At 38.1% G+C, this 25,101-nt stretch overlaps 1 protein-coding gene across 1 annotated transcript; it reads left to right on the top strand.

The window, feature by feature from the left end:
* The first annotated feature begins 1,774 nt into the window (after positions 1-1,774).
* LOC131398938 (aldo-keto reductase family 1 member C23) lies at positions 1,775-21,953 on the top strand. The gene is made up of 9 exons (XM_058532854.1): positions 1,775-1,939; positions 4,010-4,177; positions 5,058-5,174; positions 6,468-6,545; positions 7,003-7,125; positions 9,879-9,988; positions 11,176-11,341; positions 20,139-20,221; positions 21,911-21,953. Exons 1-9 carry the CDS (start codon positions 1,856-1,858, stop codon positions 21,951-21,953), a joined length of 972 nt encoding a protein of 323 aa, XP_058388837.1. The 5' UTR covers positions 1,775-1,855.
* The last annotated feature ends 3,148 nt before the right edge of the window (positions 21,954-25,101 follow it).

Raw genomic sequence — 25,101 nt, 5'->3', positions numbered from 1 at the left:
TGTCATATTTTTGCTTTAGCAATTTCAGCATATATGAGAGTTGTTTTGAAACTCTTTGTCTACTAAGTCCAATGCCTGTGCTTGTTCAGGAACAGTTTCTGCCAATTTATTTTCTTCTTTTTAATGGATCATTGTTTTGTATGGTTTTGTGTGTGTTTAATTGGGCATTAAAAAAACAGCCACCTTTCTCTCTCTTTGCAGATTTTTTCTGTGTCCTGACAATCCTTCACTTACTAGCTTGACATGTTCCTAGTCTTCGGGTCAGCCCAGCATGAACGCTGAAGGTCTATTCAGTTCTTTTCTAAGAATGCTTCTTGCCCGGCCCATGTGTGATTTTTTTAATTCTCTGGAAGAGATGGTGCTTATTGAATGTCTTAATATCCCCAAAATACACACCCCAGTTTCTCCTCAAAGCTTTATATGGTCTATTCTATGTCTCCCCTCTTAATCTCTTGCTCCTGGCATCTGTGCATCTGTAGTCCTATGGAGCTGTAATGAGCCATTCCATCTGCTTTTCAGGTCAAGCTCAGAGTTAGGCAAAACAGCCAGCAGGCTTTCAGGCAGCCTCCAAGTAGGAGAGAACATTGCAAATATGATCCATGATCACTCTGGTTTGAGAGAGGTAACTGTGAACTGGGCAGATGCCTCTTACAGACCAAGCCTGCACTGTGCCAGGCAGGAGGAGGGGCAAGGGAGAGTAAGAACATGATGAAATTTCCTACCACTTTGAATTTGGCTTTTTCCTAACTGGATGTTTACTTTGTTGCTGTAGGTCTTTTTTTGACTGTTTTCCCCAGCTCCTGTAAGGTTATTTCAGCTAGTTTCTGGTTGTTACCTTATGTTTCCATGGGAGAACTCAGAGCTTCCTAGTCCACCATTTTGCTGACATCACTTTATGTGTTCAATTTTAAGTGGCTTCATAAGATTCCAGCGTATCAATGCATCAGAATTTCCCTAACTCCTCCCAAGTTTATTGTAATTTAAGTTGTTTCCAGTTTTTCCTTGCATAAATATTGTTGAGTAAGATAACAAATTATGTAAAATATTCATGAATTTTTTTGGTAGTTACATCATGATAGTTTTCTAAAAGTTATATAACTGAGTGAAAGATATAAACACTCTAAGATTCTGTTTGCATACAGCAAATGATATCCAAAAACTGTTAATAATTAATACTCTAATAATCATCCTGCCAGAATGTCTTTTTTGGCACCCATTTCTGGAATGCACCCCTGTTAGACTGGATATTCTTTTAACAGAGCCAAGAAAACAGAAACAAAAATAATTTTGCTGATGGGAAAAGCAAAAAGGCAAATTTTCTTTCAGTTTGAAGTTTTGTTTCTTGAGGGTCAACTTTTTGAAAAATGCTTATTAATCATTCCTCTAAATTGTGTGTGTGTGTGTGTGTGTGTGTGTGTGTGTGCTTGTATGGTGGAAGATAGTTAATTGTGTAAAATGATGTATAATCAAGAAGGGCTTCATCATGGCAAAAACAAAAGAGAGATTGGTATCGGGAGGTTTCTAGTCTAACATATGGTCAATAAATGCTCAGTAAATCTCTTTTAACAATTTACTAACATATGTGAAAGCTGTATAAAATATTTACTTGTGTAAGAAGTTAATGATTTCTTTATCTAACTGTACAATAATTTGTTATGATTACACTTTGATAAAAAAATAGTTAACTGATTCCAAATCTCTTCTGACTTCACGGGTTACTGCTTTAACCTTGCTCCTCCCACAATCCACTTGCTGACAGTTGGACAGTGGACTTGGGTGTTACTTTCCTGTTATTCACATATCCTGTGAAGGCAGAAGAGTAAAACAGTCTGCTTAGACAGAGGAGCCACAGGCAATGGATCCCAAAGGTTGGCGTGTGGAACTAAATGATGGCCACTTCATTCCTGTACTGGGATTTGGCACGGCTGCACCTGAAGAGGTAACAATAGTGGTCTTGGGGTTGAGAATTTGAAAGAAAATCATCCTAGCATGAGTGGAAGTTGCCCTGGGTTGTCAAGTCATTTTGTTCCTGTGTGACCCTGGGACACTCACTTGGTTCTTGTAACCAGGCTAGAACCACTCCTTATACAAAGAGACAAAGCAGTCAGTGTTCACTCTGCACCAGGGTCTGACCGTGTGGACACCTCCAGATTATTCTTGGTTTCCTCCAGTTTCCATCTATTTCCCAGGTTTTCAAAAGAGGTGAATCTCAGCAGTCAAGAACACTGACTATCAGCTGCCTTGCTTGAAGGGTGATTGAAAAAATTGAAAGGCAAACTTCTTGCTTCCAGTCAATAACAGAGAGCAACATAAGTGGGACTTTGTGTATTAAACAAGATATAGCTAGAGTGACTTGAGTCGTGTCTAAAACACTGACTATCAGCTGCCTTGCTTTGAGGGTGGTTGCATGGGAGTGGTTTCTCTATTTCTGGAATTCAAGAAATCTTTCTTCCACCCCAGAAGACATGATCCAGAGAAATATTTGTGGTAAAAGGTCCTGGAGATGGGGTGAATGACAAATGATGGGAGAGAGTTACTGTTCTGCTGTGGGGTAGCCTGCTGAGTGCCAGGCAATAAATACTCCACGTGTACTTTCCCTCAAACTTCTCCTACTGCTTGGGATTTTATCCTGAATGGAAAATATAATATCATTTAAGAGAATAAGCTATAGTCTTCCAGGGCAAAGTTTCAATTCTTGGTCCTTGTTATTACTTTTGATTGCAGCAAATATGTAGAATTGGACGTTGGACAAAAGAGGGAGCCAAGTGGACAAGTCACTGGACTGGAAGCCAGATGCTTGCCTTTTGATTTTTTCTTCAGACTAGTTGTATGACAAGACACTAGCACTTAAACTTTTGAGTCTCAATTTCTCATCTATAAAACAGAAGGAAATATTCAAAGAGACAGATGACAAGACTTGTTTATTTTGTAGGACAAAGTTGGATGAAAGAAAGCGAAGGGTCAAAGATACTCCTGAAACTTCAGCTTCAGTAAACCTTTGAGTGCCTCCACAATGAAGGAAAGAGCATGGCCAGCAGCAGGCAGTTAGACCAATTATCTAATTCCTCACAACATCAGTGGAAAAAGAGTTTCTGAATTACTTAGAAAGAAATGGGATATTATTCAGCCTTAAAACAGAAGGAAATCCTGCCATTTGCAACCACAAGGATGAACCTGGAGGACATTATACTAAGCGAAATAAGCCAGACACAGAAAGACAAATACTGCATGATCCCACTTATATGTCAAACTCATAGAAGCAGAGAGTAGAGGAGTGGTAGGGGAGGAGGCAATGGGAAAAATGGAGAGATGGTCAAAGGATACAAACTTTCAGTTATAAGATGACTAAGATCTGGAGAACTAATGTACAGCATGGTGACTATAGTTAATAATAATGTATTATATTCTTGAGATTTGCTAAGAGAGGAGATCTTAAGTGTTCTCATCACATACACAAAAAAGATAACTATGATGTGATGGATATGTTATTTAGCTTAATTGTGGTAATCATTTCACAATGTATACATGTATGAAAACATCACACTGTACACCTTAAATATGTACTTTATTTATTTGTATACAATCTTTATTTAGTATATTCTATGTGACTACACTGGTAGAGGACTCTTGAAAGCTTTCACTTTGTTTCTTGAGACGTCATTCCATGTACCTTTTCCCTTTGTTGTAACGTCTCACAATATAAATCATATTCATGACTAAAACTGTATGCTAAGTCCTGTGAGTTCTTTTAGCAAATCACTGAAGCTTGGGATGGTTGTGGGGACCTCTGATGCTAGTGATTAACCAGTGATCGCCCGGGATTGAAGGGGTTCCTGGGATGCCCCACTTTTATTACTTCCCAGGGAAGACCCAGGCAAACTGCCAAGGGTTCACCACCACATGCAGAACTAGCCTAAGACATGAGGAAAAGTTAATTCTTGGGAAGGCCAAAGTTAGCTCTCTCTCAATCATGTGAATTTCCAACTACTACCTTTGGTTGCTCATCTAGGTTCCTAAAAGCAAAGCTCTGGAGGCCACTAAATCAGCTATTGGTGCTGGGTTCCGCCATATTGATTGTGCTCATTTGTACAATAATGAAAAGGAGGTTGGACTGGCTATCCGAAGCAAAATTGAAGATGGTACTGTGAAGAGAAAAGATATATTCTACACTTCAAAGGTGCTGTATAAGTGGTGTGTTTGTGTGCACACACGGGAACATGATAGTGTGGAAATGACAATTACACAACGGGACCAGTAGTTGTTGGGTACATTGTGCTTATTGGTACAATTTCTTCACATATTTATGTGTTAAACCTGATGTCAAGAAAAGATGATGGCTTTCTTATCATTGCTTTGTTGAAATTTTATAATTTTAAAGTAAAGTCGCTTTCCTTTTCTGAGCCTCAGACCATTTCAGTGTGATTTAATATGGACTATTGAATCAGAGAGAACTGTGATCGGATTATAGCTTTCCTTATCATCTGGGTGCCTTACTACAATTTCTTAACGTTCTGAATCTCACTTCTTACCTCCATCAATAAGAGAGAGCAATATAAGAGGCACTTTGTGTATTAAACAAGATATAGCTAAAGTGTCTTGAATTGTGCACAGCACGCATTAATATATTCAAAACACTTTTTCTCTATAATTATCTAAACCAAAGGAATGCTACTGATCCCACATAGGATTGAATGTTTGACAGAATTAGTCTATGTTTTTAAATTGCTTTGTAAATTCCATCAAACAGAGTTCAGATAATGGGCGTGGTTATTGTTTGATAACACTTTTTATCTCTTGGGTCATTTCCTTCTGTGGTTATTAGATGTACTGGGGATAAATGCAAATGAATAATTGAATATCAAACAAATAATAGAGTTTCATTTTTTTTTTCTATCTTGGGTAAGACAGATCAAAAGGGAACTAAGGAAAAAAATATTTTTCCTCTGTGGTCATCAGTTTCCAACCAGTAGAAAATGTCTAATTCTTAGATGAAACAAGAAAAACAAACCTGACTGAAGTATTAACCCAACACAACTTCCATTCTTTAACCTCTGCAGCTTTGGGTCACTTCCCTTCGACCAGAGATGGTCCGACCAGCCTTGGAAAAGTCTCTGAAAAATCTTCAACTGGACTATGTTGATCTGTATATTATTCATTTTCCAATGGCTCTGAAGGTTGGCAATTTGTGTGATTACACCTACTTTACTTCTTGTGTCAGAATGTCTAGAAACTTGTGTGGATGTGTGGATAGTTGAATTTAGATTTTCCTTAGAGGATGTAGGGATTATTACAGAAGAGAAGAATCCCCAAAATAATAAGTCCTGATTAGCTTTTTATGTAAATTTTTTGAATCCTTAATTTCTTTTCCATACCTCCAAGTGAAAAACGTCAACAATCTCAAATCCTCTGCCTCATAAACTCAAGGAAATAAAAATATGCATGTTCAACATGCAGTCCTGACTATGATTCCTGAGTCTCTTGGGGATGTCGCAAACGCAGAGTTTCACACAGGCGTGGTGAGTAATGAAACTGCCTTACAATTGGGCATAATGAGTTTATTTGCTCTCTCACTACTTCAGGTTGAAAGCAGGTTTGGTGGTGCTCCCTCTGCGTGGGTCTACAACTAGCAGCCTTCATAGAGACTTGCGAGACCTTGCTTACACTGTTGGGTACCTTCACAATGGAATTTTGTAGACTGTAGTTAACTATTAAGGACTGTGTTATGTAGAATTCTTAATTTTAGTTATTAAAAGCAACTCAAGTTCTCCTATGCAAATGAGTTTACTGGACTATGTAAATAGGAAGTACAAGCCATGGAGAGATTTAAGGATTTGGAATAGTCTTCAGAAATGTCTCCTTTTTTTTGCATTACTATTGGTTTGCTTTATTTTTGTCTCAACATTTTCTGTTGGTGGCAAATATGGCCTTTGGAATGTTCAAGGCTCATGGTCATTACACTTGAGAGCATCTCTGGATCTTCCAGCATCCATAATAATCTTGAAGAGAATCTCAACTGACCCTGTGTGGTTCAGGTGCCTGCCCTTGGACCATGAAATGTTCCGAGGGATAAGGAACTCTGATTATCTAGCCTGGGTCAAGATTGCAATGGTTTTTCTGGAAATAAGGCCATGTCACTTACTGTCATTCCCAGTGCAAGGGAAGCCTTTTGCAAAAGGAAAGTATAGGGGGCAGAGAAAGGTAACAGAAGTCATGATGTTATCCACATTAGGACTCAGAAAAATGGTATTTATTAAAACACATGAGTGTAAGAGATTAGAGGAAGCCTGTCTCCTAAAGGCATTCTCTGTAACTTCACAGGCAAATCACTTTGCAAGTGTTACTATCTAGAATGTTACACCACCTAACTCATGGAGGTTTAATGTCCTGGCCCTAGATGTACTTGGCAGCCTGGCTAGGTGTGGAGAAATTATTTTGTGACATCACTAAAATAACTGCTTCTGTTCCAGCCAGGGGAAGAATTTTTTCCAGTAGATGAACATGGAAAAGTAATAGCTGACACAGTGGATCTCTGTGCCACGTGGGAGGTGAGTGCTTGAAGGAGACAGCACAGAGGAGGAAGCTGAGAGATGGGGATTCTGGTTCATTTCTTCCACTTGTGTGAATGGACTATGCACCTTCTGATTCAGCAATTCATCAACTTTTAAAGAGCTAGTGTACTGTAGCAGTGTGCAGGAAATCATTGCTGACACGTTTATAGAAAGGAACAGAGGAGAAGAATTTGGGACAATGAGGATAGGCATCTCTTTCATTCAATGTGTGATACTCTTTCACGTTTTTCTAAGGAGAAGACAGTAATTCTTGTTCTTGCTGTCACTACATTCTTTCCCTGTTTAATTTACTACTTTTCTTCCTCTTGGTAATCATGCCAATTGGCTTCATTGTCATTTCTTGATAGTTGTTCCTTTTAACAGATTTTCTTGCATTTACTCTTAATCTATAGCCAACTGCACAAATGATTCTTCACCACCCCTTCCTCCCCAGGCCATGGAGAAGTGTAAGGATGCAGGACTGACCAAGTCTATCGGGGTGTCCAACTTTAACCGCAGGCAGCTGGAGAAGATCCTGAACAAGCCAGGGCTCAAGTACAAGCCCGTCTGCAACCAGGTGAGCCTCCTTGGCCTCCTCTCCTTTCTGTTCTTAATCTCCTTTTTGAACTACTTTGAGACGTCTATTTGGCCTCCCCTCCTATTCATCCTACCTTTATGGAACAGAAGAACCTAGGAGAAAAACTTCTTCCTAGAAGGGTGTGAATAGAACCCATAATTGTATCTCTGTTTTGTAAAGTCTTAGTGAAAAAAGTGGTGAGACCTTTGCCCTAACTTGTGCGTAAGAATTTAAGGAAGGTTAAAAAGATAACAGAGGGCTGGAATAGTTAGTTACCAGACTTTAGAAGGAAGGTGACATTGCCCTGAACTGCAAAGGATATCCAGAGATGGGATGGGTGACAGTGATATAGAGGGAATTGTACACAGGGAGGAAGGCCATGAAAATGTGGAATGAGCAATAAATAAGGAAAGAGTGAAAATAAGATGAGGTAGGTGTTAGGGCTTTGTGTGGGGTTTGGATGCCTGAATCCTTCATCTTGGTATTTCTGCTTTCAGGAGTCTTTGAGTAGGAAGCATAGATACAAGAAAAATTAACTGAAAAGTACGAAAGTCATCCAGGCTAGAGGGATGAAGTTACTGGTTTATGGAGATACTAATGGTGGTCAACATAAACCCTCGGATCATTTAGCAGGAACATAGATTGTGATTTAGTCAATCTTAGTCTGGTTCTCCTCATCGATTTCTACCCTTAGATTGTTTAGACATTTTATTCCATGTCTGGTTCTCTGCTCTTACATTTTGTTCTATTTGTATTTTATGTGGTAAGATCACAACATGAGATCTATCCTCTTAACAAATTTTTAAGTACACAATACAATATTGTTAACTATGGGGACAATGTTATACAGCAGATCCCTAGAACTTAGTCATCTTGCATAACTGAGACTTCATGCCCACAATTAGCAACTCTCAATTTCTCCCTCCTCCCGGCAGCTGGTGACCACCATTCTGCCCTCTGATTCTATGAGTTTGACTATTTTAGATTCCTCACATAACTGGTATCATGTAGTACTTGTCCTACTGTGAATGTCTTATTTCAGTTACCTTAATGTCCTCAAGGTATAACTTGGAGTCAAGGAGTAGGCATCTTTGATTGGAAAGTGTGGCTTATAAAATTCAAGAATTTGACATATAGCATTATAGCACTATTGATTTTCACTTATAAGTGTTAAAAATTCATGTGATTCTAGCACTAGTTTTACTCCTAACTTTAATTATGAAAATTTTCAGACATTCAAAAAAGTTGAATATGATAGAGAACATCCATATTTTCCCTCCTTTATCTGAAATTTTTCACATTTTGCCATGTTGCCAAATATATGTATATATATATGGATCTATCTGCATATGTGTATGTAGTATTTTGTTGACCCTCTTAGACGTAAGCCTTAGAAATGACTATTCACCTCCACGGACCTCAGAAAGCTTATGGTCTATTGTCCAACCCATATTTAGTGTTCTGTATGGTTTTCCCAATGTCTTTCATAGATCTTCTTCTGTAATCAGAAGCTGATTGTGGTTCACATGTTACTTTGACACATGGTTCTTAAGCACTCTTAATCTAGAATGGGCACTCAACCCTTTTATTTTTTACCATGACCTCCAGATAGGTTTATGTCGAATATTGTGGACTTATCTCATTGTTATCTTGTGATGTTAATTAACTTGTTTCTCTATTTCCAGTTTCTGTAAATTAGAAGTTAGATTTGAATGCCTTATTACATTAAGGTTAAGTGTTTTTGGCAAGAAAATGTCCTTTGCATGCTGTGTCCCTCAAATCACTCTCTAATAGGAAGCCCATCATGGGAAGTTGTCCCCGTATGAGAGATGTCAGTCTTGTTCTCTTGGTTAAGCTAGTGGTAGCCAGGTCTTTTCTTTGTAAATGTGTATTTTCTCCTCTGAAATCGCCTAGCAATCTGTTAGGTGATAATCATCATCAGTGGAAGGCACGTTGCCCCCAGATTTTCACGTAATGTTTGAGCATCCATCAATCATTTTACGCTGAAATAGTTATTTAATTGGGATTTGTAAATACTTATTTTCAATTTTAAACGCTCTTTTTAATTTTCTTAGCTAATATTTTATTGTAAAAAGAACATTTTCTCCTCAAGTCAGCATAAACTACAATTATTGCTGTAAGGCAGGATAAAAGCTATATCCTTCCCTTTAATTATCAATGTTCCAAGAAAGCAGTTACTGTAATACTCACCATCAGTGGGAACAAAAGTTTTTGTTCTCTCCCTCTCTCATCACTATGGACTCGTGGATTTTTATTGACTCTATGTGCAGTGATTGCTTTTAGTCATTATTCTCTTTGATGCTCAAATCTACCTAATGTCACCAGTGGGATCCCATCCCACTGGTTCTTTTGTCCTTTAGACGTCCCTTCATGAGTCTTTGAGGAATTTCTTGCTTTCTGGCACAATTTGATGTCCTAGGCTCAAACAGTTCTCTTCCTGTCCCAGATCTGGAATTACCCATGTCTCCTTGGAGTGTACAATGGTGTTGAGTAACCAAGATCTGGTGCATAGAGTTGCTTGTTCTCAGGAACATCATTTTCTTTTTTACGTCTCTGTGAACAGAGATATAACGTTTATTTAAAAAAAAATCATTACTTGATGTTGATATTTCCAGTTTAAATTTAATATTAAACAGCTTTCTGTTCAGGTTTTTTTCCTTTGAACCTTTCTCTTTCATATTAATATTGCTGTTTCGTGTAATCTGACACTTTTCTCTCTTGGCATTCTACAGGTGGAATGTCATCTTTATCTCAACCAGAGCAAACTGTTGGATTTCTGCAAGTCGAAAGATATCGTCCTCGTTGCGTACAGTGCTTTGGGATCCCAACGTATAAAAGAATGGTAACGAAGACAGCAAAGTGTTTACCTGAAACACCATTTTTTTTCTTTTCTTTATTTTTTGTGAGGAAGATTAGCCCTGAGCTAACATCTGTTGCCAATCCTCCTCTTTTTGCTGAAGAAGATTGGTCCTGGGCTAACATCCATTCCCATCTTCCTCTACTTTATATGTGGGACACCTGCCACAGCACGGCTTGATAAGTAGTGCATAGGTCTGCACCCAGGATTCTAAATGGTGATCCCTGGGCCACGGAAGTGGAGCACTTGAACTTAACCACTATACCACCAGACCACCCCCATAAACACCATTTTTGATGAAATATTTTTAATCATATCATACTCAGTTTTTGGAATTAACTCTTAACTGTCTTGGGGAGAGCGAGGTGGGCCAGAAAAAATCCTTCTCCTTTATAATCCCATCACCTAGCACATGCTTTTACATTATATGTGTCTGGTTGTAGATTAATCAATAACAAATGCCTGCACTAAAATGTATATATAATCCAACATTTGAGACAAAAGACATGAACTAAAGTCATTATTTAGATATTTATTAACTAATTAGCACATTTCTAATAATAGACTCTCAAAGCCTCATTTACTTTATGTTTAAAATTGGGATAATAATATATAACTCCCATGTTTATCATGATAGAAAAAAATTACAATCTGAAACATTTTTGTAAATTTCTATAGGAATATTGCACACTGTAAGTAAAGATAAAATGAATAGTTCTCATTTTGGAACTATTCAATTTTTATCAATATCTTAGAAAAGTTAAAATAAAAAGTACTCCGTTCTTTTCCTTTTTCTTTCTCCTTTTATACGCTGTTTTTACTTTGGGAGCTATGATCAGAGAAGAAAAACAGCCACTGAGAAGTAAAAGAGAAAAAATACCTGAGTTTGGAAGCATTGGTCTGAACTTAAGCATGCATCAAAATGACCTGGAGGGCTTTGTAAACACAGATATTGCTAGGTGCCACACTTGAGTTTATGATTCAGGGGGTCCTGGGTGAAGCCATGGAATTTGCCTCCCTAACAAGATCCCAGATGCTAGCGATGCTACTGGTCCAGGGACCACCTTTTGAGAAGCACTGGTCTAGAGTGGACCTACTTGGTCTAGCTGGGAAGCCTCCTAACAAACTGAACAGAGAGTCTCAGGTCTTCAGCATTTCTGATTTCCTTTCAGGGTAGACCAGAGCTCCCCAGTTCTCTTGGATGATCCAGTTCTTTGTGCCATGGCAAAAAAGTACAAGCAAACTCCAGCACTGATTGCCCTTCGCTACCAGCTACAGCGTGGGGTTGTGGTCCTGGCCAAGAGTTACAATGAGAAGCGGATCAAAGAGAACATGCAGGTGATGAGAGAGGCTTGGTCAAAGGGTTTCTAAATAATTTCCTTCACATGTGTTCTTCTTTGTAAGGCCCTCATGACACCTTTGGGCCCAGATGAGTTACCTGTTATTTCCCATTCATGTGTGCCTTATGTGTATTCCCATTGCTTTTCTCCTGCTGTGTCAACAGGAGAGGCTGCATGGCTGGATGAAATTCAGACTGGACAGAAAACAGAGATTTTAGTTCCAGCATGAATTCTGCAATGTACTCTGTAGCCCCTATGCAAGTAAATCTCGTTTCCCCCATTCTAAAACGAGGGACTTTGATTATGTGATTTTCTTTGTCCGTTTGGGTTGCTGTAACAAAATATCACAGACTGGGTGGCTTGAACAACAGACACTTATTTCTCACAGTTCTAGAGAGTTCTAGAGGCTGGAAGTCTGAGATCAGGGTGCCAGCATGGTTGGGTGGGGACTCTCTTCGGGGTCTCACACTTATGGTATCTTAACAAGGTAGAAGGGGCAAGGGTCTCTTTCATGAAGGCATTAATCTCATCCAAGAGGGCTCCGCTGTCATGACCTATTCACCACCCAAGGACCCCACTGTCTAATAAAATCACAATGAGTGTTAGGTTTCCAACTTACAATTTTGGGGGCACACAAATGTTCAGACTGTAGCAGTGATCTTCAGTATCCAAATCTCTGTGTTTTTAGTTTGCATTTCCTTGAATATTAATGTAGTTTCATTTTCATGTATTTATTCTCCTTGAGTTTCCACTTTTGCAAAGTGCCTGTTCAAATCTTTGTCCATTTTTATTTTGTTGTCTCTCTTTTTTGTGTGTGTATAAGACCATTATTTTACCATTAGCTATAGCTACATAACAAACTATCCCCAACTTAGAGGTTTCCTACAAAAGCCATTTATTTAGCTCATGATTCTCTGGTTTGACAATTAGCCTGGGATCAACGAAGCAGTTCTCTTCTTGGCTGGGCTCTCTCATGTATTTGCTGTTCAATGAAGAGCAACCAGGCAGCTCTGCTTTAGGGGTTGATTTGGCTGTTGTCAGAGGTTCATAAACTTTGCTCCATATAATTTTTCATATAGTTGGCCAGACTATAGCCAACCTGCCTGTTCTTCATCTCATGACAATGGCATGATCCCAAGGCAGTGAGCGGATACTTGCAAAGACTTTTCATGTCTAGGCTCAGAACAGACTCACCACTGGTTCTGGGGAATTTTATTGTCCAGTACAAGTTACTGGCCAGGTCAGATGCAAAGGGCAGAGAATCTTGTAAAAGTGGTTCTGTCTTTCCTTTCAAATTTGGGTCTTTAATTCACTTTGAATTGATTTTTAAATATGATATGAAAATGGACCCAAATATGTATGTGTTTAAATGGAAATCCAAATGTCTGTATTTTCTGGTACATTTTCATTGTTGTCTCTGTCATATATCAAATGTCTCTCAGTCCATTTCTGTGCTCTCTCTTCTACTCAACTACTTGCTTTTCTGTAATGTCATCTTATAGTGGAAAATAAATCTTCTTTTCAGAATGGTAAAATTTTTTCTTCATTCCTTTTTCTTCTTTAAGAACATCTTCACTATTCTTGACTAGTTGTTCTTTTACATCAGATATGGTATCACTTCTCAACTTCCATGAAAAACAAGAGTGTAAGTCTTTGTTTCATATTGCATTGAAACTATAGATCAATTTGGAGAAAATTCACTTCTTTGCAATATTGAGATTTCCATCCCAAAATTGTGATACGAATTTTTAATTACTTAGGTGTTCTTTACGTACTTTTAATAAATTTCATAATTTTCTCCACAACAGAATTTACATAATGCTTTTGTTGGGTTTATTCACAGATAGTAAGTTTGATATCCTTTTGATTACTTTTTCCTAACTTTTTTTTTTTTTTTTTTTTTTTTTACATTTTTATTGATATTTTAATGGTTTCTAACATTGTGAGATTTTGGGTTGTACATTTTTGTTTGTCCTTCACCCCATATATGACTCCCTTCACCCCTTGTGCCCACCCCCCACCCCCACTTCCCGGGTAACCACAGTCCAGTTTTCTCTGTCCATGTGTTGGTTTATATTCCACATATGAGTGAGATCATACAGTGTTTGTCTTTCTCTTTCTGGCTTATTTCACTTAACATAATACGCTCCAGGCCCATCCATGTTGTTGCAAATGGGACGATTTTGTCTTTTTTTATGGCTGAGTAGTATTCCATTGTATATATATACCACATTTTCTTAATCCAATCGTCAGTCGAGGGACACTTAGGTTGCTTCCACTTCTTGGCTATGGTGAATAATGCTGCAATGAACATAGGGGTGCATAAGCCTCTTTGGATTGTTGATTTCAGGTGCGTTGGATAGATTCCCAGTAGTGGGATGGCTGGATCATAGGGCATCTCTATTTTTAATTCTTTGAGGAATCTCCATACCGTTTTCCATAGAGGCTGCACCAATTTGCATTCCCACCAGCTGTGTATGAGGGTTCCTGTTTCTCCACATCCTCTCCAACATTTGTTGTTTTTTGTCTTGGTGATTATAGCCATTCTAACCGGCGTGAGGTGGTATCTTAGTGTTGTTTTGATTTGCATTTCCCTGATGATTAGTGATGTTGAGCATCTTTTCATGTGCCTATTGGCCATCTGTATATCTTCCTTGGAGAAGTGTCTGTTCATTTCCTCTGCCCATTTTTTGATCGGGTTGTTTGTTTTTTTGTTGTTCAATTGTGTGAGTTCTTTATATATTATGGAGATCAACCCCTTGTCAGATGTATGTTTTGCAAATATTCTCTCCCAGCTGGTTGGTTGTTTGTTCATCTTGATTCTGATTTCATTTGTCTTATAAAAGCTCTTTAGTCTGATAAAGTCCCACTTGTTTATTTTTTCTTTAGTTTCCCTAGTCTGGGTAGGCATGTCATCCGAAAAGATTCCTTTAAGCCCAATGTCAAATAGTGTGTTGCCTATATTTTCTTCTATGAGTTTTATAGTTTCAGGTCTCACCTTCAGGTCTTTGATCCATTTTGAGTTAATTTTTGTGTATGGCGATAGCACATGGTCCACTTTCATTCTTTTGCATGTGGATGTCCAGTTTTCCCAACACCATTTATTGAAGAGACTTTCCTTTCTCCATTGCATGTCCTTAGCACCTTTGTCGAAAATTAGCTGTCCGTATATGTGTGGTTTTATTTCTGGGCTTTCAATTCTGTTCCATTGATCTGTGTGTCTGTTTTTGTACCAGTACCATGCTGTTTTGATTACTATTGCTTTGTAGTATGTTTTGAAGTCAGGAATTGTGATGCCTCCTGCTTTGTTCTTTTTCTTTAGGATTTCTTTAGCTATTCGGGGTCTTTTGTTGCCCCATATAAATTTTAGTATTCTTTTTTCTATTTCTGTGAAGAATGTCATTGGGATTCTGATTGGGATTGCATTGAATCTGTAGATTGCTTTAGGTAATATAGACATTTTAACTATGTTTATTCTTCCAATCCACGTGCATGGGATATCTTTCCATTTCTTTATGTCATCGTGGATTTCCCTCAATAATGTCTTGTAGTTCTCATTGTATAGGTCCTTCACCTCCTTGGTAAGATTTATTCCTAGGTATTTTATTCTTTTTGATGCAATTGTAAATGGTATTATCTTTTTGAGCTCTCTTTCTGTTAGTTCATTATTAGCATATAGAAATGCAACTGATTTTTGTAGATTGATTTTGTACCCTGCAACTTTGCTGTAGTTGTTGATTGTTTCTAACAGTTTTCCAACAGATTCTTTAGGGTTTTCTATATATACAATCATGTCATCTGCAAATAGTGAGAGTTTCACTTCTTCGTTACCTATTTGGATTCCTTTTATTCCTTTTTCTTGCCTAATTGCTCTGGCCAAAACCTCCAGTACTATGTTGAACAGGAGTGGTGAGAGTGGGCAGCCCTGCCTCGTTCCTGTTCTCAGAGGAATGGCTTTCAGTCTTTCCCCGTTGAGTATGATGTTAGCTGTGGGTTTGTCATATATGGCCTTTATTATGTTGAGGTACTTTCCTTCTATTCCCATTTTGTTGAGAGTTTTTATCATAAATGGATGTTGTATCTTGTCAAATGCCTTCTCTGCGTCTATTGAGACGATCATGTGGTTTTTATTCTTTGTTTTGTTGATGTGATGTATCACGTTGATTGATTTGCGGATGTTGAACCATCCCTGCGTCTCTGGTATAAATCCCACTTGATCATGGTGTATGATCTTTTTAATATATTGTTGTATTCGGTTTGCCAATATTTTGTTGAGGATTTTTGCATCAATGTTCATCAGCGATATTGGCCTGTAATTTTCTTTCTTTGTATTGTCTTTGTCTGGTTTCGGTATCAGGGTGATGTTGGCCTCGTAGAATGATTCAGGAAGTGTTCCATCTTCCTCTATTTTTTGGAATAGTTTGAGGAGGATGGGTATTAAATCTTCTTTGAATGTTTGGTAAAATTCACTGGAGAAGCCATCTGGTCCTGGACTTTTATTTTTTGGGAGGTTTTTGATTACTATTTCAATCTCTTTACTTGTGATTGGTCTATTCAGATTCTCCATTTCTTCTTGGTTCAATTTTGGGAGGTTGTATAAGTCTAAGAATTTATCCATTTCTTCTAGATTGTCCAATTTGTTGGCATATAATTTCTCATAGTATTCTCTTATAATCCTCTGTATTTCCATGGTATCCGTTGTAATTTCTCCTCTTTCATTTCTAATTTTATTTACTTGAGCCTTTTCTCTTTTTTTCTTAGTTAGCCTGGCTAAGGGTTTGTCTATTTTGTTTATCTTCTCGAAGAACCAACTCTTTGTTTCATTAATCCTTTCTACTGTTTTTTTGGTCTCAATATCATTTATTTCTGCTCTGATTTTTATTATTTCTCTCCTTCTGCTGGCTTTGGGCTTTGTTTGTTCTTCTTTTTCTAGTTCTGTTAGGTGTAATTTAAGGTTGCCTATTAGGGCTTTTTCTTGTTTGTTAAGGTGGGCTTGTATCGCTATGAGTTTCCCTCTCAGGACCGCTTTTGCTGCGTCCCATATGGTTTGATATGGCATGTTATCATTTTCGTTTGTTTCCAGATAGTTTTTGATTTCTCCTTTAATTTCATCAATGATCCATTGGTTGTTCAGTAGCATGTTGTTTAATCTCCACATTTTTGTCACTTTCCCAGTTTTTTTTTCCTGGTTCATTTCCAGTTTCATAGCCTTATGGTCTGAAAAGATGCTTGTTATGATTTCAATCCTCTTAAATTTATTGAGGCTTGCTTTGTTTCCCAACATATGGTCTATCCTAGAGAATGTTCCATGCGCGCTTGAGAAGAATGTGTAGTCAGCTGTTTTTGGGTGGAGTGCTCTGTATATGTCTACTAGGTCCATCTCGTCCAGTTTTTCATTTAAGTCTAATATTTCTTTATTAACTTTTTGTCTGGATGATCTATCCATTGCTGTAAGTGGGGTGTTAAGATCCCCTACTATTATTGTGTTGTTGTTGATTTCTCCTTTTAGGTTTGTTAATAGTTGTTTTATGTACATTGGTGCTCCTATGTTGGGTGCATATATATTTATAAGTGATATGTCTTCTTGATGGAGTGTCCCTTTTATCATTATATATTTCCCTTCTTTGTCTTTCTTAACCTGTTTTATCTTGAAGTCTACTTTGTCTGATATGAGTATGGCAACACCTGCTTTCTTTTGTTTGCCATTGGCTTGGAGTATTGTCTTCCATCCTTTCACTCTGAGCCTGTGCTTGTCTTTAGTGCTAAGATGTGTTTCCTGAAGGCAGCATATTGTTGGGTCTTGCTTTTTAATCCATCCTGCCACTCTGTATCTTTTGATTGGAGAGTTCAATCCATTTACATTTAGGGTAATTATTGAAATATGAGGGTTGAATGTTGCTGTTTTGTCACTTATTTTCTGGTTCTTTTGCATTTCCTTTGTTTCTTGTCCCATTTGTTTTGGACTGCCAATTCAGTTTGGTTGTTCTGTCTTATGATTCTTCTAGTTTTCTCTTTGTTTATCATATGTGGTTTTAATTTGATTATTTGTTTAGTGGTTACCTTGAGGTTTGGGCAAAAAATCTTCTGTATGAGATAGTCCATTATCTGATAGCCTCCTATTTCCTTATACTAAGTCAATTCAGTCACTTTCCTCTTCCCCTTCTAAGTTGCTCTTGTTATACCTTATTCTATCTTGTGTTGTGGCTGTGTGTTTACAGTGATGAGGTTAAATTTATTTTTGGTGAATTTCTTCCTTTGATCTTTGAGTTTAGTATTTAAGTGGTTGCTAACCTATTCCGGTAAAGATCTACTATTTCTCTGATTTTGTCTGCCTACTTTTCTCCTTACTCCAAGCTTTGTGTTCCCTTTCTCTTCTTGTTTTCAGGCCTGAGGGCCTTCTTGAGTATTTCTTGTAGTGGCGGTCTCGTGGCCATGAACTCCCTTAGCTTTTGTTTATCTGGGAGAGTTACTATTTCTCCATCATATTTGAAGGATATTTTTGCTGGATAGAGTATTCTTGGCTGAAAGTTTTTGTCTTTTAGTATTTTGAATATATCATTCCAGTCTCTTCTAGCCTGAAAAGTTTCTGTTGAGAAATCCGCTGAGAGCCTGATGGGAGTTCCTTTGTACGTTATTTTTTGTTTTTGTCTAGCTGCCCTTAATATTGTTTCTTTGTCGTTGACCCTGGCTAGCCTTACCACTAGGTGTCGTGGTGAAGGCCTTTGTCTGTTAATATATATAGGGGTCCTGTTGGCTTCGCTTACTGGTATTTCCTGCTCCTTCCCCAGATTTGGGAAATTTTCAGCTATTATTTCCTTGAATAGGCTCTCTGTTCCTCTTTCCCTCTCCTCTCCCTCAGGAATACCTATAATTCTTATGTTACATTTTCTAATAGAGTCCGATATTTCTCGGAGTCTTTCTTCATTTCTTTTTAGTCTTAGTTCTCTCTCTTCTTCCATCTGGAGTATATCTGTATTCCTATCCTCTAAAGTACTAATTCTTTCCTCCATATTGTCAGCTCTGTTCTTTAAAGATTCCAGATTCTCCTTTATCTCCTCCATTGTGTTCTTCATCTCCATCAGCCCTGATAGGTTTTTCTTTATGATTTCAATCTCTTTTGTGAAGAAACTCCTAATCTCATTGAATTGTTTGTCTGTGTTGTCTCGTATTTCGTTGAGTGTTTTTATGATAGCTATTTTGAAATCTCTGTCATTTAGTTTATGGATTTCTGTGTCTTCGGGGTTGATTTCTGGTTGCTTGTCATTTTGTTTCTGGTCTGGTGATTTCATATATTTTTGCATTGTGGTTCCTGTGTTGGTTTTGGTTTTCCTCATCCTGGAAGTCTCTGGTTGCACTTTCCACCTGCCGCCACTGTGTGGTGGTGAAGGGCTGTGTAGTCTAAGCCCCCTGCGCTCTGCCCCAGTTTTTCTGCTGCGATCCGCAGTTTTGTTTTGTTTCTTTTCCCCACTGCGATCCACGGGTCCAGTCCAATTTATTCAGGTCTGCCTCGGACCGCTAGATCTGGTCGAGCTGCAGACTCCGGGTTGTGGGGAGGGGGGAGCTCTCTCTTTTGCCCTCTGGGTCCCTGACGTGGGAGGCTTCTCGTTTGCCCCTCTTTATCCGCTCTCTGGGTTGCTCAGATGTTGATGGTAGCCCTGTGGCTCCTCTGAGCCCTCTGTGCGGGAGTTTCCCACTGGCTGAGAGCGCCCGAAGAGCTGCAGTTTCCCGCCGAGGGCCGCCCCTCCCCCCTCTCTGGGAGCCGCGCGGACCGGATCGCTGATCTGATGGGGAGGGAGCGGAGTTCTCCTTACCTCTCCCCACTTCCTCCGGGGGCCCAGCACGTTCCGCTCTCAGATGTGCGGCAGTGTGGATCCCTCCGCTCCAGCTTTTGACTGTCTGGGATTCCGTTGTTTGTCTGTGGCTGTTACTTTTGTTGTATTTTGTGGGGGAAGAATTCACGGGAAAGCTCACTCCGCCATGATGCTGACGTCACTCTCATTTTTTCCTAACTTTTTATTTTGAAGATTTTTTCCTAACTTTTTTTTTTGAAGATTTTCAAATGTACAAAAAAGTTGAAAGAATAAATAATGCAATAAATGGCTGACAGATTCATCAATTGTGAAATTGTTGACATTTTCTCTGCTATCTATCTGCCATCTATAGATCTATCTGTCGATCTATCTATCCATCTTCTCTATATATCACTATCTTGAAGTATTTCTATGGATTTATTTGGTTAAACATTTTAGCCATTACTGTCGTTCTTTTTGACCCTTAAGTGTCCCGCATTTAGACAGTGACATCCTCTTTAACTCAGTTACTGTGTCCTTTGAACATGACATCATTAGTATTTGGACAATCATTGGTTTAATTATCTTGAAAATCTTTTTTAAACATTCTAACTGTTCATTGATGGGATATAGAAATCCATCTGTGTTCATCAAAATTACTAAATTATATTATGTATTTTTAAAAATTTATCTCTAGATTCTTCTGGATCTTCTAAGTACATGACCTTATCTCTTTGAATAATGTGAGCTTTGTTCCCTCAGCTCTCTTAAAGATCTCTTTTTTGTCTGTTTCAATATATTATATCTAGGGAGGGATTTATATTTAATTTTTGTTTTATATTTATTATGGTTTGAGTATTTTGCTTGATGTTTTTAAAAAGTTTTGGAAACTTCTAAGACATTTTGAGTATTGCCTCTGCACCATTCAGTCTGATTTGCTTGGATTTTCCAGATTGGCAATTATGCAATCTGAAAATCATAAAAATCTTTCTACTTCTGTGACAGGTTTTTGAATTCCAGTTGTCTTCAGAGGACATGAAAGTCCTAGACGGCCTAAACCGAAATTTTCGATATGCACTTTTTGAAAGGTAAGTGACTTTGGTAAATGTGTTTGCCTCAATTTATTTTCTGATAATGAGTGTATGATGATTGTTAAAATTTACCTCAATGCCAGGAAGACAGAGGCCAGTTTGAGTCATGGATGAGACACAAGCTTTCTGGAATCTCATCCCAGACTCACTCCACAGCTTTCTTCACTGACACCACAACAGGGTGAGTGGACCAGGGTCAGCTTGGACTTAGACACATACGTCCTGCACACACCACTCCATGTAACTTTCCAAGAAGTTCGATATCGTTGCTGGCTCTACATCTTCCATGTAGGCCTCCCATTTCTACAACAATCTAGAGGACATACACTGTGGATATCACCAGTGTAGCCTAATTCAGTGTTTCCAAAACCGTGTTTATCATCTTCTTCTCCCAACTTCTCAATTCTTTATCAGATTAAAGGATTCTCCATCAAGCTCGTGGTCCATGCCAGAAATGCCCATCACCCCCTTACGGAATCTTCATGAGATGCTGCCAATTTTATGTCCTTCATAAGTTTCCACATCTCTCCTTTCCTTTACATTCCATGTTTGTTCATGCCCAAAATACTGAATTTCCCTCCAGGAAGGCTGACCTTGGGGAGTCCATAGGGATTCTTGTTTTGTATTGTCTTAAATGTGGAGATCTCAATGCAGAAGACAAAGTTTTCAAGAAGACAGTTTTAAACCAAAGGAGGAGTGTGGAGGCAAAAGCACCATTGCTGGAGAGAATTTACAGTCTCCAAAGGATCTGTACTATTGCTTCATGCTCTAAGCTTCTGGAATGTTGAGAAAAGACCTTCATTTTAAATGAGGGAAAGGGAAGAATGCACATTCCTTTTGCCTGTGAGAATTTTAATTCATAATAGTAATAAATATGAAAATATATGGAAAAGGATCAGCACAATGACAAGTTGTGAATGCTCAAAACTTGGTAGACATATAAGTATCCTTGCTAATATATTTATTAATATAGAGACAAATGAAGAATAAGATAGAGAAATAATGCAGAAGAGGAAGAGAGAGCAGTAATCAATCAGTCATTATTCTAATAAATTAGATATTTTAATAATAAGCCATCATTTTTCTATCACTTTCTATTTTGGGTTATTACTGAATAGAGATCTCCCTGGTGTACACTAAATTCCTTGGAGATGGGACCTAATGTTTATATGACATTCTTTCTATTGCTGAATGTAACTTGATATGCGGTACGTGGTGGGCAGTTAGTAAAGAATTAATAAAATTAGAAAACACAAGTGAAATTAATATCAGTAAACTTTATAACCCTAAAGAATTTATTAGTGTTGAGCATGTGGCTGGACTTGCCCTTTACAAAACAAGGCAGAATCAGTCTCTTCTTCCCCTGAGGAGTTGAAATAAGAAAGGATGGGCTATCTTGTTGCTTTATTGACAGATGTAGCTAGAGAGGAACATATTTGAATTTTTGACTGCATGTTCTATCTATTAAGTTCTGGGCAGGGAATGCCATTTAAATAACTTAACTATTATTTTTTTTTAAACTGTTGTAAAGTCGTGTTTGTGAAAGAAAGAAAGGCAGACTTCACAACTACTCAGGAAATAAAATGTTTAACTTTACCCTAATGACAGCTCCATAGAAATCACTTCTCTACCACACTAGACTCAGAGTCATCGAACCCATATGTGCATTGTTCTTTCTCATTTTAGTGCTGCTGACCACCCTGAGTATCCATATTCTGATGAATATTGACATGGAGGCCTCTGTCCTGACTTCTACCAGAAGCCCTGTATGCCGATAGTGAGGTGGGAGAAGTCTCAGATGTTGGTGATCTGACACGTCAGCGCGGGTTCCATCCATGCTGCTTAGCAACTCATACTAAACTAGATGTAAGTCCATAGTCAGGAAGGAAAGGCACTCAATTTTTGTCACTTTCTTTAAAAATTAAAGATTTTTTCCCCTGAGGACTCTTACCTACTCCAGTCTCTGTTTTGTGTATCTTCTTTCCTTTTGACTCTTGAGAGCCAAAAACTGATTTGTCTAGAATTTGGGGTGGGTGGGAGATGGGATATGATAACAGAAATTTTATAGACATTTCTGGAGTGGAATGGGTAGAGTTGTCAGCCTCTAGGAAAGTGTTAGTTAACAGATATTTATCAGTCAGTGTTCCTTTAGCCCCTCGAAGAATAAAAGGAGACTGCATATGGTATGGAAAGTGAGGCACATATTGTAAGGATGACCAGAAATGCAAACACTCCTTTCCATCAAAGCTCCAGGAAATCCCAGAATGAGGTGTACCTGTGGCATGTCTGGCCCAGGAGGTGCGGGCGGAACCAGCTGGGAAAGATGATTAGGACACAGACATACAGAAGGTTTATGAGAAGGGAGTTGAACACATATCTGTTTGGGAAACTTTGGAAAATGTCTCTTTGCTACTTCTCTCCTGCACATAAAAAGAAACTTTTCACAGCATTTTACCAAAGGACCAGAGCTGAGAGTCAGGACTAGACTTCCACATGTGCTCAGGTAACAGTAACGAGCTCGCTGGGTTGTAGTTGGGCAGGAATTCAAAGGAACAACTGACTGATCAAATCACCCTGAACATTAACTCCATATTTATCAAATTTTCTCAGGTTCAAAAAATATTGATATACTTGATCCTTTTAAGTGTTTCAAACACAAAGCAATCCACACTTACAAATACAAAATATTCCTACGCCATTAAATATTTTCTGTAAAGCCAATATTAATTTGATGAATACATTTGGTAACTCTAATTCTCCTAAATTTTCAAACACCATTGAAAATATATGCATGCAAAATAGCACAGCACTTACAACATTTGTTAACTTTTAGGAACCTCTTTTAAAAGAATATATTTTCTACAATTTTTAGCAGTACACACTCAATCACGTGATTGTAAAGAACCACATTTTGATCTCAGACCACTTTGTTGAAATCTGGGACAATCATGGGCCAAACAGGGACAATCACAGAACTTTGAGACTGACAGTTGTTCAGGACTTGGGTACACTTTCTAACGCTTTTATCTGCAACCATTGCTTCCTTTCATGACCACATTCATCTGTCATATGCACTGGACTTTCTAAAGCCATGCTCTTCAGCTGGGACCTAACCAAAGAGCTGTGCAGTACATGGTCTTTCCTAAAGTGATTCATCCTTTAAATTAGAGGAGGTCATATATATTCTCAGATTTTAGTTCATATATGTATGACTATAGCATAACCTGATGTTGTTAAAACCTAGTGAATAATTACTAGGATTGAATCCTTTAGGTAAAGATGCAGTTGTACCCCTTTTATTCTTTATAATGTCTCTTTGGACATTTTTTTAGTCAATTGATTAAAATTCATCTTGAAGGGTTACTCCCCTGGGAAGATCAGTGTATATGACAGAGGTAGCCAATCAAACTCCCTAGGTCTGCTTCAGGAGGTAAAAAGGTAGGAGAAGATGCTAAGGCTCAAAAATCTATATTGTCTAGCCAATTCAGAACTGTTTACAAAAGAGGGCCAAATTTTAATAATATTGAAAAAGCTAGACTTCTGGCTTCCAGTCTCGTAGGTAAAGACCTCGGATGTCAACACTTCCACCCTGATAACAGGAGAAAAGACAAACAAACTGAAAATCAGCAACTCTCCTTAGATCCATCAGAAAATTGAAGTCACAGGGAAAATTGCAGGCCCCAAAATTGGAGAGACGGGTGGATACAGAGAATTATGACTTAACAGGAGCAGGAGAATAACAAAGTGAGTGGACTGGCATTACTCAATTATAAGCCTTACTAGAAACTATAGCAATCAGGACAGTGTGGTATTGATGAAATTGATCAATGGAACAGAACAGGGAGCCTGGAAATAGACCCACACTGATAGAGTTAACTGATCTTTGAGCAAAGAGCAAAGGCAATCCAATGGAGAAAGACTACTCTTTTCAACAAATGGTGCTGGAACAACTAGACATTCACATACAGAAGATGAATCTAGACTCAGACTTTACACCTTACACAAAAGTTAGCTCAAAATAAATTAATAGACCTAAATGTAAAATGCAAAACTATAAAACTCTATAAGATAACATAGGTGAAAACCTAGATGACTTGGGCACGGTGATGACTTTCCAGACACAACACCAAATACCCAATCCATGTAAGAAAAAGATGGTTAAACTTCATTAAAATAAAAAACATTCTGCTCTGTGAAAGACACTGTGAATAGAATGAAAAGACAAGCCACAGACTATGGGAAAATATGTGAAAATTCTATCTAATAAAGGATCAGTATCCAGAATATACAAAGAACACTTAAAACTCCATGGTAAGAAAACAAAGAAACCAATTTTAAAATGAAATAAGTCAGAGGGAGAAGGTCAAATACCATATGATCTCACTCATTAAGTAGTAGATAATAACAACAAACAAACACATAGAGACAGAGATTGGGTTGGTGGTTACCAGAGGGGAAGTGTGGAGGGAGGAGGGCGAAAGGGCTAATTAGGCACATGTGTGTGGTGATGGATTGTAATTAGTATTTGGCTGGTGAACATGAGAACATGATGTAATCCATGCAGAAATAGAAGTATAATGATGAAATTTATACAATGTTATAAACCAATGTTACTGCAATAAACAAAAAAATTTAAAAAAAATTGAAAGAAAAAAATAATAAAATGCGCAAAACATCTGTACAGACACTTTGCCAAAGAAGATATACAGATGGCAAATAAGCATGAAAAGTTACCCAATATCATCTGCCATTATGGAATTGCAAACTAAAAAAAAATGAGATACCACCACACATCTATTAGAATGGCCAAAATCCAAAACAGTGACAACACCAAATGCAGGCGAGGATGTGGAGCAACAGGAACTGTCTTTCATTAC

This window comes from Diceros bicornis, chromosome 36 (assembly GCF_020826845.1).
Source record: "Diceros bicornis minor isolate mBicDic1 chromosome 36, mDicBic1.mat.cur, whole genome shotgun sequence".
Classification (NCBI taxonomy): Eukaryota; Metazoa; Chordata; class Mammalia; order Perissodactyla; family Rhinocerotidae; genus Diceros; species Diceros bicornis.
This window is presented reverse-complemented; position numbering and strand designations above follow the sequence as displayed.